The sequence below is a fragment of the Anoplophora glabripennis genome, unplaced genomic scaffold, assembly GCF_000390285.2.
Source record: "Anoplophora glabripennis isolate ALB-LARVAE unplaced genomic scaffold, Agla_2.0 scaffold590, whole genome shotgun sequence".
In the NCBI taxonomy this organism is placed as follows: Eukaryota; Metazoa; Arthropoda; class Insecta; order Coleoptera; family Cerambycidae; genus Anoplophora; species Anoplophora glabripennis.
The window spans coordinates 51478-67509 of record NW_019416683.1 but is presented as its reverse complement, the minus strand read 5'-3'; the positions used below and the strand labels follow the sequence as shown (position 1 = coordinate 67509).

General features: G+C 34.8%; 3 protein-coding genes across 3 annotated transcripts in view; 2 read left to right on the top strand and 1 right to left on the bottom strand.

Moving 5' to 3' along the window:
- The first annotated feature begins 4818 nt into the window (after nucleotides 1-4818).
- LOC108913604 lies at nucleotides 4819-6540 on the top strand. Its single transcript, XM_018719171.2, has 2 exons — nucleotides 4819-5687; nucleotides 6364-6540. Exons 1-2 carry the CDS (start codon nucleotides 5448-5450, stop codon nucleotides 6538-6540), a joined length of 417 nt encoding a protein of 138 aa, XP_018574687.1. The 5' UTR covers nucleotides 4819-5447.
- A 2463-nt stretch (nucleotides 6541-9003) lies between these two features.
- LOC108913607 lies at nucleotides 9004-10408 on the bottom strand. The gene is made up of 3 exons (XM_018719173.1): nucleotides 10300-10408; nucleotides 10085-10234; nucleotides 9004-9999 (listed from the first exon to the last, which is right to left on the bottom strand). Exons 1-3 carry the CDS (start codon nucleotides 10394-10396, stop codon nucleotides 9467-9469), a joined length of 780 nt encoding a protein of 259 aa, XP_018574689.1. The 5' UTR covers nucleotides 10397-10408; the 3' UTR covers nucleotides 9004-9466.
- A 1906-nt stretch (nucleotides 10409-12314) lies between these two features.
- The window catches only part of LOC108913603 (trafficking protein particle complex subunit 11), a gene marked incomplete at its 3' end in the record, with an annotated part of 47356 nt that continues 43638 nt past the window's right edge, over nucleotides 12315-16032 (top strand). Inside the window, 1 exon segment of the mRNA XM_018719170.2 lies at nucleotides 12315-12925. Coding sequence (XP_018574686.1) covers nucleotides 12546-12925 — 380 coding nt within the window.

The window sequence follows — 16032 nt, the reverse complement described above, 5'->3', positions numbered from 1 at the left end:
ATCCAGACGACTCAACCCCAGAAGGACTGACTACAGCCTACTGGGACCCTCGTTGCTCCCTCTATAACGGGATGAATTATATACAGGGTGTTCCTTATTTTAGAAGATTTTTGCCACTTACAAAATTTTGATATTGTTTATGGATTTCGAGTAAAATTAGCATTATTACACATTAAATAATATAAAATCAGTTTAAAATAATTAGATCAGTCTAGTATGAGGGGCCAGTGGTGCCACATAACAAAGAAACAAATTCATAACAATAATTAAAAGGTTCAGTATCAAGCTAGGTGTCGTTTAATTTTAATTTACTTTGTTTTTTAATATATTCTTTCTATGGCTGCAATTTATACTTTTGCTGAACAAACTGATAAGTTACTAGTTTTGAATTATTGTGAGGGAAATTGTTGTGCTAGTGTTCGAATATAAGCTGAAAGATTTCCTAGTTGAAGAATTCCAAATCACAAAACATTTGCTAATGTGGAGAGACGCCTTTGGGAAACAGAACGTTTTTAACCTGTAACATTAAATCATGGACAACGATTGAGCATTTACTGTAATATTAATAGAGTATTAAAAGACCAGTTATTCAAGAATCAAATTCAGGACTTTTACCTACCAATAGATCCTCCGTCACGTTTTGCTTTCAGTCAAAGTATTCAGGAACTCAGAAACAGAGACGATAATATCCACAAGAAAATCCTGTTTACAGACGAAACCGCTTTTACTAGAAGGGGTATTTTTAATTCACATAATGAACATGTTTATTGTGATGAAAATCCACATGGAATCAGTAAAAGACGATTTCAACATGAATTAAAGATTAATGTTTGCACTGATATTATTGGTAGTATTTTAATTAGTCTTGTTATATTACATGCTACATTGAACGCAGAAATTATTTAGAATTCCTTTAAATGAGATTACCTATTTGCCTGAACAGTTACCGACAACTCTCCCCATTTGGCTTATCGGTAAGTCAATACTTAGATGAGCACTATCCTAACAAGTGGATAGGTAGAGAAAATAATGGCCATCTCAATCCCCGGACTTAAACCCGTATAATTATTTGCTTTGAGGAGCGTTAAGGACCACAATTTAAAGTTTTTCAGTAAATACAGAAAACGAATTATGCAAAAGAATACAAAATTAAATTAATGTTATGGAAGGTAATACTCAATTATTGGATAAAATTCATTTTAATTTCCTAAGCAGAATTACTTAATGCCTGCGTTCAAGAACAAGGAAGTCATTTTGAGCATTTACTGTAATATTATTTTAATGTGATATCAATTTAGGTTTATTTAAAATGTTGATGTTGGCTTTCTTATATTATTAGTTGATATTGTTTCTTTAAATTACTAGGGTAGATTTTTTATTTTATTGATTGATGGTACTAAGACCAAAAATGTGTAATTAATTTTGTTTTTTCATTTGCTTCGGGCTGCAGTTATAAATTATCTTTTAGTAATCGGAATATTTGCCTATATTTAATGCATAAAAAATGGCAATTTTAGTCAAAATCCATAAACAATATAAAAATTTTGTAACAGGTAAAAAATCTTCTAAAATAGCGCTTTTTTTTTAAAATATAAATCCTGGCGTCGCAGGCAAAAAAGTTACGGGATAGCCAGTGGCGCACAGGCACTACAAAGAGAACATCCTGTATACGTATCTTCAACAAATTCTTTATTTACATTGCCCTCTTATAAAAAAATATCTGTACCAAATTTGAAGTTTCTAAGAAAATAGTTTTCAAATTATTTGAAAAAAACTAGGTTACTATATTTAGAAGGCTATATCTCAATAGGCGAGCACTTTTGTATATAGGTAAGTTAGGCTAAATAGTTTTATTTTCATCCAAGGGACTGTGGTCAAGCGTTGTCCACCCTTTTCAGGGTCACCCTGTACATATATATTTTTGTGTTCATATGTATTTTATTTTTCATAATCATTAACTTCTTTGCTGTAATAACTAGATACAAAAGTCAACCTCCTTATCTTTTACTGAGAGCTTTATTTTTATTATATAAGAGAACTGCTTTGTCTATCCCAGTATTCCCAGTTAGTGTGAAATTTAACTTGTAATAGTGAACTTGCTTCTTGTTAAACTGGAGCAGGTTAAAAACTAAGGCTAGAAGAATGCATGGAATCCCAGTAGAAGGATGGGAGATAGATGTATATCTTTAGCATATCAGTAATCATAGAAACACTTTTATTCTTCATTTTCAGAAGAGAGAAAACTTATGTTTCGGACATTTTGGGAAAAAATGATTGGGGAGGAAAAAAGGGCTTACATAATAGGCAAACGGAATACACGAAAACAAAGAGATCATCAAAGAGGGAAGAATGATCAAGAAGAGGCGGAACGTACTGGTATTATTTGAGAAATACAAATAATGAAGAGGGTATGCCAAAGGACCTTTTTGAATATTTTCGGATTAAAAGAAGACATGGTACATGATTGGTTTAAGAAAAATAAACACGGGCGTGACATTACTTCATACACTTCCACTAGCAGTATAGAGAAAACTAGATCGAAAAACCGAAACAAAATAAAGAGGGGCCTTCTTAGTGAGTGGTTCAAGAGTCTACCTAAGATGCCATCACATTATTGTCGTAGGAACACGAACAGGCTGTACTTGGAAACAGTTTTTCAGTCAAAGGCTCAATTATATAACGAGTACCTAAAACATCGTAACACACATAAGTCAAGAAAAGATGTCATATGCGATTTTTCACCAAATTTTTTGTGATTAAACTTAAGCTTGCCTGAGAAAGACCATTGTACTTGTAGTGCTTACGAAGATGATGCTATTAACCTAAAAAATTATACGTTTACTTTGGACCAGGCTGTGAAAAACTGTCCTGTCGTAAATGTAAGTGAAATATATTATAAAAAGGAACTGACTGTTTACCTTTACCATTTATAATTTACAAAATCATGACGCTACAAATTGCTGGTGGGACGAAACAGAAGGAGAATTAAGTGCATCTACTTTTACTTCGATAATTGTAAACCATATAGAAGAAAACTGCATTGACAAAAATTTGGCTGTTATTTTGTGGTCCGATCAAAAAACTGCTTTAATTTCGTGTACTGATGTTGCTGTTTCATGGCCTATGCCATCTTGTCTACAGTGGTGCCTATTGTTCCTGTAAATGAAATGAATTTTGGAAAACCCTCTACTTGAGCAGTCCAAAAAAAAATTCCGGTTTGTATGATGGCTAAAAGGACATAGTTGAATTACTTTCGAAAATTGACAACACAAGGCAAAGTACATGTTTAATGAGAATTGTTGAGCCATTAGCATGTAAAATATCTGCCTCTATGAAGAAATTACTTCCATCCACAGTGGATATATTTAAAGATATATATTTATTCGAAACTTATAAGGAATTAAGTAATCCAAATTGACAATACGATTGAATTAAGTATAAGTAAGGAACAATGCTCAGAGGTAGAGAAAAACACTCAAAATCAACATATCAGCAAAAACTGGTATTTACAAAGATGTGGTAGAATCACAGCATCCCAATTTAAATCCGTTTGTCGGTCAAATAAGGAATCACCATCTTTGTCCTTAATTAAGTCCATTTGTTATCCAACGAAAGTAATATTTTTTACAAAAGTCACCACTTGGGATTTAGAACATGAACATATAGCTATAGAAAAATATAGAGAAAACATGGAAGAAAGTCACCACTCATTTATTATAAATGAAGCTGTACTAAGTAATTATTAATCAAAAATGGCCACAACCGGGGTCATCACCTGATAGGCTTGTTTTTTGTGAATGTTGTTTGGGAGGTTGTTTGGAAATTAAATGTCCATATTTGTTTCACACAAAAATAATGTTGACGATACTTATAAGTGATTACGCAAGGTTTAAAAATTCATGTTTAGTTTTCAATGATGGTATCTCTATCTTAGACAGAAATCATTTATATTATTATCAAGTTCAAATGCAAATGTTTATAACAAAAAATGTATTTTACTGTGACTTTGTATTTGTTCTCCAAAAATGTTTCTTGAAGAACATATTCACCCTAATTTTGATTTCTGGAACAAAAATATTGACATAGTTCTAAAATTTCATTTTGACATAATAGCGCCAGAGCTTTTAGGCAAATATTTTACAGAAAGGAAAGGTTTGGCTAAAGTAAGTTACTGGAGTGAATGTAAAGGCGTGGATGATGGTACACCAATGATTAGGTGCGAAAATGATAACTGTCTTACTGAATGGTTCCATTTTAAAGGTGTTAATTTATCAGACACTCCTAGCACAATATGATTTTGTGATGAGTGTCAAAAAGCCACAAAATAAAAAGTTAATGTTAATTTTTCCTTACACATTTTATATCAAGTTAATTTTCTTTGGATTTTTAATAGTAAAATAAATTTTTAATTAATGTACCGTTGGCATTATAATGAGAAATACATAAATTAAGGAATTGGAATGTATTAACATCATTGTAAAAATCCTTAATAGTAGGTAACAAGTTGTTGATTTTTAGAAAGTATAATTATTTACCTCGGCATAAATTTCCATTGTATTTTTGCTTGTATTTTCTAGTATTTTCTTCTTTTATCTACGCTGTATTTTCTATTCATGTCGCTTTTCTTATTAGATATAGCTTGGAAAACATGTCTCATGTGTTGAGATGCAGTCCAGTCTGGATTATCAAAATCTAACTTGCTTAGTTTCCCTAAAAATTGATTTTGTTTAATATAGTGGTTTAATTATAACATACCTACTTCTAATTATTTCTTGTTTCTTCTTTTTGTTACATAAAATAATTAAATTCTTACCAGTAATAAAATGCCCACTGCAAACTCTGGTTTCTTAATATAGATGTTAAGTCATCCCTTTTCATTGCAGCTATCCATGTTTGGCGCCGTTTTCTCGATAAATCATTTAAATGATTAAAATATTTAGAATTCACTGTCAGGTATACAATTAAAGTTAACTTAATCTCGATTTTCACGAATTCCACAACCCACTACTGTTCACGTTACCGGCATTAGCAATACATCATATCGTTGCTACACAATTCAATAAAAGATGAGTTATACAGTTCTTTAAACAAAATACATGAATAATTCCTTACAAAAAACTCGGATTAAACGCTTTTAACTAAAAGCTGCTGGGCTGATTTCAATGCAATCTCAATGTAAACATAATTTGTTTGCCTAATTGTTATTAGTATATAACCCCATTTTGGACTTGTGTACTGTCACCCTATCACCAGGCTTGCCAATGGTCGCGTTCAGCAGAACAAAGTTGATCAGGTAGCGATCTTTAAAACTGATCCATCGCTTGGAGTTCTGCTGAACGTGCTTTTTGCGCATTTACCCATTTGACAGATGACAGTCTTGTTTTGTTTGTGTTTTGTGGATAACCTTAAAAAATAAAATCGCAATTTTGATTTAATAAATAATTAAAATGGATAATGTTCGTATTCCTGAAGCAATTTTAATTGCAGAAGAAGATGGTATAGATCTAGGTCTAATAGTAGACAGAGCTGTTAATCTTCTTGAACCCATAAGGCATCATGAAATACTGGAAGAAGGGCGTGAACTGGAGCTCCGAATTAGAAATAAGCAGTTTTTTGAAGTTACCATACCATCCTATAATGATGATCTCTTTAAAGAACATTTTCGAATGTCTAGACGAGCTTTTCAGGTATTTATATATACAGGGTTACCTAAATTAAGTGTCCATCATATAACTTTGTTATTTTTGAAAGATACAAATTTGTTTAAGTTGTCAAACTAGTAGTTTTTTTAATACTCTTTGGAACAAGTATGGAATCAAAAGGTTAATTTCTTAAATATAAACCCCATTTTTTCAATTAGACTTTAAATCATAAAGAAAAAATTTAGCTGAAAACTTTTTCCTCTGATATATACAGGGTATCCCAGATTTAACGTTACAGGCAATAACTGATCGCTTGGTACAGTTACATTAATAAAAAATATGTACAAGAATTAGAAAGAGAGCAACCTTCGTCACATTATTGTGTAAAACCGGCTGGTGGCAGTGATTGTCTATTGGAAGTTGTCAGACGTTCTAGGTTACTAAAAATGCCATCCATCCTTTGGTGTGTAACTCTTTTTTGAAGCACCTTGTATAATTCAAAATAATTTTAAAATGTGCTCCTACTGGATCTATATATCTTACACTAAAAAGATTTTAAAATAATTTTATGGCTTTTCCTCAATAGACTGATGCGAATAGAGCACGCCACCCTGTATAAAAAAAATTCGTGGAAATTGTGCAACGCCCTCGAAATTTTATAGGGGTTTTCAGGTCAAGTTTATACACACTGTATGTAGATATACATTTTTTTTGTTTGTAGAATTTGGTAAATATTTTGGGAAGAATAGTTGACCATGAGCATGATAAAATTGATTTTGGTAAAAAGGTACTTTTTACAATATGGACGATTTCAAAACCAGAAAGTTTTCTGGAGACAGATTTGATTTTGGAAAAAGCACTGCCCATGCAATTTTTAAAGAAATTGTTGCAGCTTTAGCTAACCTCATAAGAGAATATGTTAGGTTTCCTCAAGTAAATGAATACAACCTCTCAACAGTTGTAAGTACTTTTGATCAAATATGTCTAAAAGGTAGCTATCTACAGGGTGATTTCAAAGTACTGTCATTCCTTTTAATAACATAAAATTTAACAAAAAAATTAGTTTTTTATTCATAGCACAAAAGCCCCTAAGCCGATTTTCACTGAACATGGCAGGTTTGTTTGTAATAATAAAAGGTATCTCCTGACAGAAGTAGATTTACCGTCATTATTCCAGTGACATTCCAGAGGGTAACCTGATTGATATTTATGATAAAAATTATTGTACTCCAGTTTTTTTAAAAGTTTGCTATTTGTATCAGATTAAGCAAATAAAAACACAACTTTTTTTGTCTCTTCATTCTTTTTTATATCTAGCTGGCAAGTCCCTGAGCTAGAAAAATTCTCCAAACTTTCTCTAGTTTTGTACCAATGATAATAACATTAAAAGGAATACGACAGAAACCGTACAACGCTGTCAAAATTTAATAGGGGTTTTCAGGTCAAATTTAAACACACTGTAGAAAACTATGAATAATAACATACAATAATCTTTCTGTCTCAGGCATTTCAACAACGTTCTAGGGGGTTTCCTGGAGTTGTGGGTGCTATAGATGGCTGTCACATCCCTATAAAGCAACCACGGGGAAATGNTCGACGGATAGACTAGAGATGGGCGCAAGTGTCATTTCATTTCTTTAGAACTAAATTAACTTAATTATTTTCTCGTTATTTAACCTGTTCACATGATTTATGGATTTTAAATAAAGGGTACAAATCTTCGCGAGGATATACGATATATTTGCTATACATAATAATTATATTTTGCATTATACAATACATTTTTGAACGCGTACACATCTCTACCAAAATTTGACCTATTCTTCGGGTTAAAGTCACACATTGTCCGCTCTCTAGTAATCAGGCCCTTTGTAATTTTTTTTATAGCATTTTGGAAGTTTTTTTATTCAAAATTCGAAAATATTACCCTTTTTATACCGACATTACTTTTTCTTAACCACTTTTAGTTCCAGTTTCAAAGTATTCACTATTTATTTTATTTTGTCTGCATTTATACTAATTCTGTGAGTGTCTTTTGCGATTTTCATCTCTTTTTTACAACCGCAAATATTATTATGTAGTTGTAATATTTTGCTCCCTTATGTAATTTTCAACAAGGAATCTGTTTCTGCTGTCAGATTTGGATCTGGATAATAACAGAAAATGTTATACCAGTGATTACATTTACCCCAGGGAAATGCGCATATGGGGTAAGTGTAATCGCGAGACTGGGGTAAATGTAATCACTGATTACATTTGCCCCAGGCTCCTCTTTCTTGAATTTTTAGTATATAACCTAACATCTTCTTTATTATTACAGGCTAGTGAGAGAAGTGTATGAACCAAAAATAGTGTAATTACTTACCAAAGACTAAAGTAAACTATAAAAACAGTGACTTAAGTAAACTATAAAAACAGTGTTAAAATCTTTAAAATACCAACCTACCTAAATATCAGACTAAATTTTATACACTTCCTAGTGAGTTCCTTATTCAAAATGGTGAGAGTGTATAAGAAAAAAACAGACCCTTCTTACAGTGCTGAACTATTAAAAGATGCGCTTAGAAACATCCAACAAAGCGGTATCAGTATTCGTAGTGCTGCCCGGAGGTATCAAATCCCATTTTCTACTCTTCAAAAACATCTACGAGGAACCCGAGGATCAAAAAGCACGTCCAAAGGAAGACCTACTGCAATACCTGTAGTTGAAGAAGAAAAATTAGTAAATGCCATAAAAACCATGGAGAAGTGGGGTTGGGGGCTGAGCAGAAAGGAAATCATAGAGTTAGTGGGAAAGTTTGTTAAGAAAAATAATATAAAAACGACATTTAGAGATGGAATCCCTGGAGAGGATTGGTTCTTAGCCTTTAAACAAAGGCACAGGCTGTTTTTAAAAAAGCCACAAGGACTGGAGTATGCCAATGATCCATTTGTGATTGAACAATATTTTCACATATTAGAAGAAACCCTGGAAAGATACAATCTGCAAAATAAGCCTTCTCAAATTTATAACATCGACGAAACTAGTTTTACGCTCGATCCAAGTAAGACTAAAATTGTTGGTCAGAAAAATGCACCTGCTTCAAGAATAACCACCGGACCCGGAAGAGAGAGTACTACTGTTCTCATGGGTGGTAACGCGAATGGGGATAAACTTCCACCATTAATTGTTTTCAAAGGAAAAAATATATGGGATGCATGGATGGCTCCTGATGAATCCACATTTCCAGGCACTTCTTATGCTGCTTCGTCAAATGGTTGGATGGAAACTGNTTTTTGTAGTAACCAAAATAGATTTTAAAACTGTCCCAAATTTGAAATTAATAAATTGATGCTAATTTAAGAGGTTTTTCTTTATTATATTTTCACCAATTTATTAATTTCAAATTGGGGCAATTTTAAATTATATCTTGCATGGTCACTATACAAAAAGAAATATCCCAAAAAATGTTATCAGATATTTTTGTAAAAAAATTACAATCTTCAAACAAGAAAAATGCAAATACTTTCTCAAAACTTTGAACTTGTTGAAAAATGTCAGAACCCCATCTTAACGCTAAATACAACAGTTTAAATAGAAACTAAAATAAATAAAAAATAACATATCAAATAGGAACTAAATTAGTAGGTAACACAACCTTAAATCTAAGTAACACTAACTGTAGACCGAGCTGTAAACTTATTTTTCCAAGATTTGCCTTAATATTTGATTTCTTTCTTGTTGTATCTCATTGTTTCTCTCTAGAGCTTCTCTCAGTTTTTTTACTTCTTCTAATCTTTGACTTTCTATTTCTTGGATTTTTTTTCTATGATCATAAAGCTGCTTAGTTCTGTTTGCCTTTCTGACTATCAGTTTCTTTTTGTTTGTTTTCATCCACTTTTGGTTTACTACTAACTTTAATACTTTGTTTTTGTATGTTTTCCAATTTTGAACTTGGATCCTCTGACATTTGAATGGTTGGGCAGGTTTCAAAGTTTAAAGTGGCTTGGGAATCTTTTAAAACTGATTCCATTGTTGATATAATCGATGTTGGGTTTATAGTTTTATCATTAAAAAAAATATCATCCATAGTTTCAAAATATTCCCAAGTTATGGCTGATTCTCCAGTTTTATTTTTTTTATCTTTGTTATCTTTGTAGGTCTTTTTTAAATTCCTCATCTTCCTATCCAATAACTCTATGGTTACAGACTTATAACCTCGGTTGTTAAATTCCTTTAATATCTGAAGCCAAATATCCTTATTTTTCATTTTGGAATTCCGAAAGAGATAATTTTTTTCTTTATACAAATTTAACAGAAGTAATGTTGCTTGCCTCGTCCATTTAAATTCATCGGGATTGTTATCTATGAGGTTGCCTAGTAAAACATTTTAATTACCTAGTTGACGCACTGACTCTCCTAAACCCAAAATTAGTATAAAAATAAGCATATTCTCTCTTACTTGTAATTAATTCTGATGGACAATCATTACTTGTAACGGGAAGAGGTATTTGGGGAAAATGTTTAGGGTTGTCACCAATATCTTCTTTGTTTCCTTGATCTGGGAATTGGGTCTTTAAACTTCCAAAGTATTCCTCACAGAATCTTGAATCTAAAAATATTGATAAATTAATAGAACGAAACACAAAATGTAATGAACAGATATAAAATTCTTACCACCTTGAAGCCGTTGATGAAACACAGAACTTCCATTAACATTATAAATTCGGTCCTTAAAATCATAGGTAATCATTATTTCTTCTCCTGGGTTCATTTTGATTTTAATATTCAAAATAAAAGTTAAAGCAAATTCAAAATTTTTAAATTTAATTTCACCTAAAAGTTTTGAAAATGACAGTTGATGACTGATGACACAAAGTAGTGGTTGATGTATCAGTATCAGTGATCGGTAGCGTAGCGTAATTTTATTTCGCTCGAAAAAATGGCGACCGCTACGGGAGCGCTCCTAACTGATCATTTAACAAAACAGGCGTTCGGCAGAAAATTGATGATCGCTCCGGTAGCGCGCGCCATTATTCTATGGCTAGAAATTGGCCTCAATGATTTGGGATCGAGGGGGATTATCCCTCTTTATCCTGCCTCATCTCGTGTAGGCCTGGACAGCCTTCGTAGGTGGGCCCCATCCGTCGTCTACCCCGACCGCAAATGCGGCCGGTGTAGGCGCTTTGTGGGACCTCCTTTTGTCCTGGCTGGGCCCCGCCGGCTAGGGCCCTTTCTTCTGGCGCTCTTCTTGCTTCGCCGGCTCGTCTGTGTAAACCCCGGGGGTAGTGTCATGTTTATGTGTGGTATGGTTGGGTAGGGTAGTGCGGCTATGCAGCCTGGGATGCGCTTTGCTAAGGTGGCCCTTAGGCTAGCGCGGGAGGGGAGGGGTAAGGAGGGTATGGGGGGTGTGTATGTGTGTGTGTGTGTCGTTGTCTTCGTTTCTTGATCCTGGCTGTCTCTGAAACAGAAAAGGTTAGCGGGCAGGGGGGGGTCATTGGGGTGGTCACCCAGGGTCAAAAAGTTGGTGTCTAGGTCTTTTGTGTTTGTCGGTCACGTCGGGTACGTAGTCAACGGCTTGCCTGAGGAGGGGATTGTCATGTCTAGCGGCTACGTCAAATCGTTTCTCCGCGTTTTGTCTTATTGTCTGTGTAGCGTTTGTGTATTGTAAGTCTCGTAATATGTCAGTGTTTCTTACGTACCAGGGCGCGTCGGTGGCCGTGCGGAGGGCTATGTTTTCCACAGCCTGTAATGACTTTAAGTGGCTTTTTGCCGCGTGACCCCACGCCGTGGAGGCGTAGGTTAGCTGCGGTTGAAGTACCACCTTGATAAGCGTTCGCTTATTCCTTAAACTGAGGGTGTTTCCACCTTTGAGTAAGGGATAGAGCCTAGCCCTGGTGGTCTTCGCTCGCGCCACCGTCTCCACGATGTGCGGTTTCCACGTGAGACGCTGGTCCATCGTCACGCCCAGGTATCGTGTTTGTCGATTCCAGGAGATAGGTTCCTGGGATAGTGTCAGTCTGTCGAGGTTTTGTGGGATTTTTCGTTTGGTAAAAAGGATAGCCGAACTTTTGTTGGGATTAATTTTGACTTTCCACCTGTTGCACCAGGTTTCAAGTTGGTCTAAGGAGTTTTGGAGGAGGGAGACGGAATATCTAGGATCTACGGATTGGGATGTGATTGTCAGGTCGTCGGCGTATAAGTATATGTTGGTGTTGGGGGGATGTGGGATGTCGGAGTTGTAAATGGTGTATAAGTGTGGGGACAGGACGGTGCCCTGGGGGACACCGGCCTCCATGGGACGGGTGGTGGAAAGGGAATCTTGGATTTGGATGCGGAATTTACGGTGGTGTAGGTAGGATTTTATGAGTTTGGTAAAGGATATGGGATATTGGTTGGTGGGTCCGGTAGCGCTACGTTCTGCTGAACGCGACCATTATAAAATAAAATTGGTTATTTGTTTACTTCACTCGTATTTATTATGCTACATTCACTTGGGACATATGGAACACTAGCGCCACCCCAACTTCTGCCATTTCTTGGATAAATTTTGTCAATTTTCCCATATGAGTTCGTGCTCCTTATCTAGTCTCTCTGGTCAAATCGGTCGACTCTAGCGTGACCACAAAACATCAAAGGAACCGCCGATTCTGTCGCTTCTCGTTGGTATAGTGTTCTCTGTTGATATTTCACTTTGACATTTGACGTAAAAAATTTTTTATGTGTACTGTAAGGTGTATTTGTATACTAAATACAATATATAGGTGTGCGTGTTTGTGTATCGAATCTACGATCCATTATTTAGAAAAACTATATTATAATTGAACAAGTCCGGGTTTACACCAATAATTAGTATCTAAATCTCGAGTATCGGGTTTGTAAATAATGTATAATATTAACTTGTGATTAAAATTTAAATAAAAATGCAAGTAAATCAAATTAATATGGACTTTCCCTCAGAACTTTGCGTAAAACCTTTAGCTTTAGTGGGTGTTTCTGGATTAGATACTTTAAATAATGCAATCCACAAAGCCATTTGGGAAACATTTAATAATAATAGACGAGCAGAAAGAGCTCCTGTACTTTTTAAGTTAATTAACAATGCTTATGAATTTCCTGTGTGCAAACCTAAAAGAAGTTCTTATGACTGGTACATTCCAAAAGGTATACTGAAAAAGAATTGGATGAATAAACATTTGTATGAAATTCCAGCTGTTATTGTAATATTCTATGATTTGGATTGGAATGATCCGCAATGGAGTGAAAAAATGATTGAATGTGCTTCTAGAGTACAATCTATGAGGTAAGTTATGATTGAAGTTATAATTTTTCAATTCCCCATAAAATCATTTTTATTTTCTAAGGGATATACGGTTGGACTATAGCTCTTAGGTACCTGGCACATCTCCGTCAAAAATGAATATAAAAATCTGAAATTTTAGGGGTGTCTAGATGGGGAGACCTAAGAGCACAGGTAATTTCAACTCGCCCCTCCCTCCCTAGGAGGTGCAGAGGGGGGTGAGGGGTGGTTTTTTTGGACGTACCCTATTTATTTTGCGATTTTCGGATTCTACGCGTAAAACTACCCCCGGAAATGCGATCTTGCCGAATTCGCACAAAAACCAAAATTCACCTCATATGAACTTTGTCTTTTTTTCGATGACTTTTTTTCGATTCTTGGGTACCTGGGCATATCTCCGTCAAAAATGAATATAAAAATCTGAAATTTGAGGGGTGTACTATAGGCGGGGAGACCTAAGAGCGAACGTAATTTCAACTCACCCCTTCCACCCTAGGAGGTGCGGAGGGGGTGAGGAGTGTTTTTTAGACGTACCCGCAAGAACGCGTTTCCGGGGGTAGTTTTACGCGTAGAATCCGAAAATCGCAAAATAAATAAGGTACGTCCAAAAAAAACCACCCCTCACCCCCTCTGCACCCCTAGGGTGGAAGGGGTGAGTTGAAATTACGTGCGCTCTTAGGTCTCCCCATCTAGAGTACACCCTTAAAATTTCCCAAGAGCTATAGTCCGTTTTTATGTGATGTCAAATTTGAATTGTTATATTTGTGGTTAAAAGATTGAAATGCAGAATAAATAATTAGCTAGGTATAATTAGTTATTTTGTTTTGATTTATTATGCTACACGGAGATTGTTTGTTTTAGCGTTTTCAGTTAAATTACTGGTTAACAAATAAATTTCAATTGTAATAAAATCTTTTGAAAAAGCTCTCGATCGAGAGCAAAACGTTAAAAAGTTTGCTGTTGTTTTTTATTGTTTTTTAATGTTTCTCAATGTTACCACTGGTTATTTCATTGCTTATAAGATTCTACTCAGTACCTACCTGTTTTAAAGTATATTAATACCTACTCGTTTTGTTTTTTTCGATAACTTTATTTTATATTTGTTATAATAAAAAGTAACAGTTACATATTTTTTTAAAAGTTAATAATGGATTTAATAATTTTGTGTATTTTATATATTTATATTTTTATTTTATAATTTAACTTGCAATAAAAATATATTTTATCAAAACGTTCAAAAGGACACAACAATAACATTATACACAAAAATGAAGTTTGTAAAAAATTTATTTGGTATATAGGTACCTAGTCCCTTATGTTTTTTTCATTTTATCAAGGTATGGCACCTTCTACAAATTAATCTTTAAACAACCATAAGTGTATTTTGACTGTTTGTTGTACATATTTGTACTAAAGGACCCCGCACAAAATGAATGGAAATTGGGTCCCGCTAGATTTGGCTGGAATTGTGATCTGTTATATGTAGTTCTCGACATTCTGATCAAAAGTTGTCACGGGCCCAAAGTGATCCTATGGATAGTTTGTGGTAGTGTGACAGGCTCTCGAAGTAATGTGTACAGATGTATAATGACCAGTGTTGCCAGTTTTTTTTTCAGGCAAAGCGGGATTTTGAAACTTAATAAAAAAGCGGGATTGTTTCGTCCAAAAACGGGACATACTCCGGGGTTGTATAATTGATGCCCCCAAAAAAAAAAGGTCAGGATATCTGCGAAACAAATAGTCTTCAAAAAAAAATCGATGTCTAAAAAAAAGGACCTAATCAGGAGGAGGAAATATAGCGGGACGTCTGGCAACGCTGATAATGACTGTCAGTCAATGATTCAACCTAAAAATGACAGTTTATAGACTTCGATAGCATTAGATCGAGATAAATGAACCCCATACTTATTAAAGGTGTGTCAACAAGCACATAATTGTGTTGAAAAAGTTAGTTTTACAATTACATGTTTACAAAAATGTAACCAATATGAAAGACCATATGCTGTCAAGATGAATGAAGAGTTGAGTAATTACAGAGGGCGCCTGTCAGGCTCTACTTTTCTAATTACATGATTTTAGACTACTTGTCTTCTTCTACAGCCTTCTGGAAATCTAAATGAGGCCTGGGTTGACATTCTCGGTTGGTGGTTCTCCATAGGTCGTCTCGAAGAATGTTATTTTATTTATTTATTTTTTTTTATAATGTTTGGAGTGTCGGTATGACTCTTTTCTAATGTATTGGTTTGGAGGTTTTCTGTTTATTTATTTAATTTTATTTTAATTTTATTTTTTATTTTATTTTTTTTTAATTTTTATTTTGTTTTTATTTGTTGTTATGTTGTTTTTGTTTTGTTTCTATTCTTTTGGCACCTCTCTTTTGATTTTTATTTGCTTATCTTTCTTTTTTTATGTTTGTTTATTATTTTTTCCAGGTAGGAATCGAGAAGTGGAGTGGTCGGTTTGAAATTGAAAATCTTATTTATGTTAAAAACCAAAAGCATTGCGAGAGTACAGATTCTTTTTATGAAAGCGCTGAGAGCGTCAACGATGATGTGCGTAGACTGGCTAGATGTGGAACTTGAGTTAGTGCGGAATGACTAGTATCGAGGTTTGATGCCGCAGTCAACGCGGCCGGCGAGGCATCTTGACAGCGTATGGTCTTTCATATTGGTTACATTTTTGTAAACATGTACATACAGGGTAGCCCATCGAAAACGTACCGCAAGGCATTACAGGGTAGTAATGAACTTTTCGGCAAAATCCAAAAACTGGACACTGTTGGCTAAAGAAACACCTTTACAATATGGGGAAGTGTGAAACACCTCTTTGTAGGGGCTGTGAACAGGAAGACGAGACGGCGTTGCACTTACTATGTGAATGCACTGCCGTCTCGTCAACAAGAGAGTCCATGTTGGGAGAGCGCTGGCCTTCAATGGCCTATATTAGAGAGACCCCCCTGAGCAACGTCACCACCTTTTTCACTGTAATAAGCTGGTTGGCGGCTCAGGTGGATTGATCTCTCTAATGGGAGGATGTACAAGGGGCCCAATGGGGCCTAAGTGCTGTAGCTTTGCTACCCTCCCCACAATTCCAGACTCCAGACTCCAGAA

Bases quoted from the DNA above. Each gene is read 5' to 3' on its own strand.
- LOC108913607 (XM_018719173.1), bottom strand. From the start codon at position 10,396: ATGAACCCAGGAGAAGAAATAATGATTACCTATGATTTTAAGGACCGA. The intron at 10,235-10,299 runs GTAAGAATTTTA...CAATATTTTTAG, and splicing joins TCATCAACGGCTTCAAGGTG to ATTCAAGATTCTGTGAGGAA. The intron at 10,000-10,084 runs GTAAGAGAGAAT...ATGTTTTACTAG, and splicing joins TCCATCAGAATTAATTACAA to GCAACCTCATAGATAACAAT.
- LOC108913604 (XM_018719171.2), top strand. From the start codon at position 5,448: ATGGATAATGTTCGTATTCCTGAAGCAATTTTAATTGCAGAAGAAGAT. The intron at 5,688-6,363 runs GTATTTATATAT...TTTTGTTTGTAG, and splicing joins TGTCTAGACGAGCTTTTCAG to AATTTGGTAAATATTTTGGG.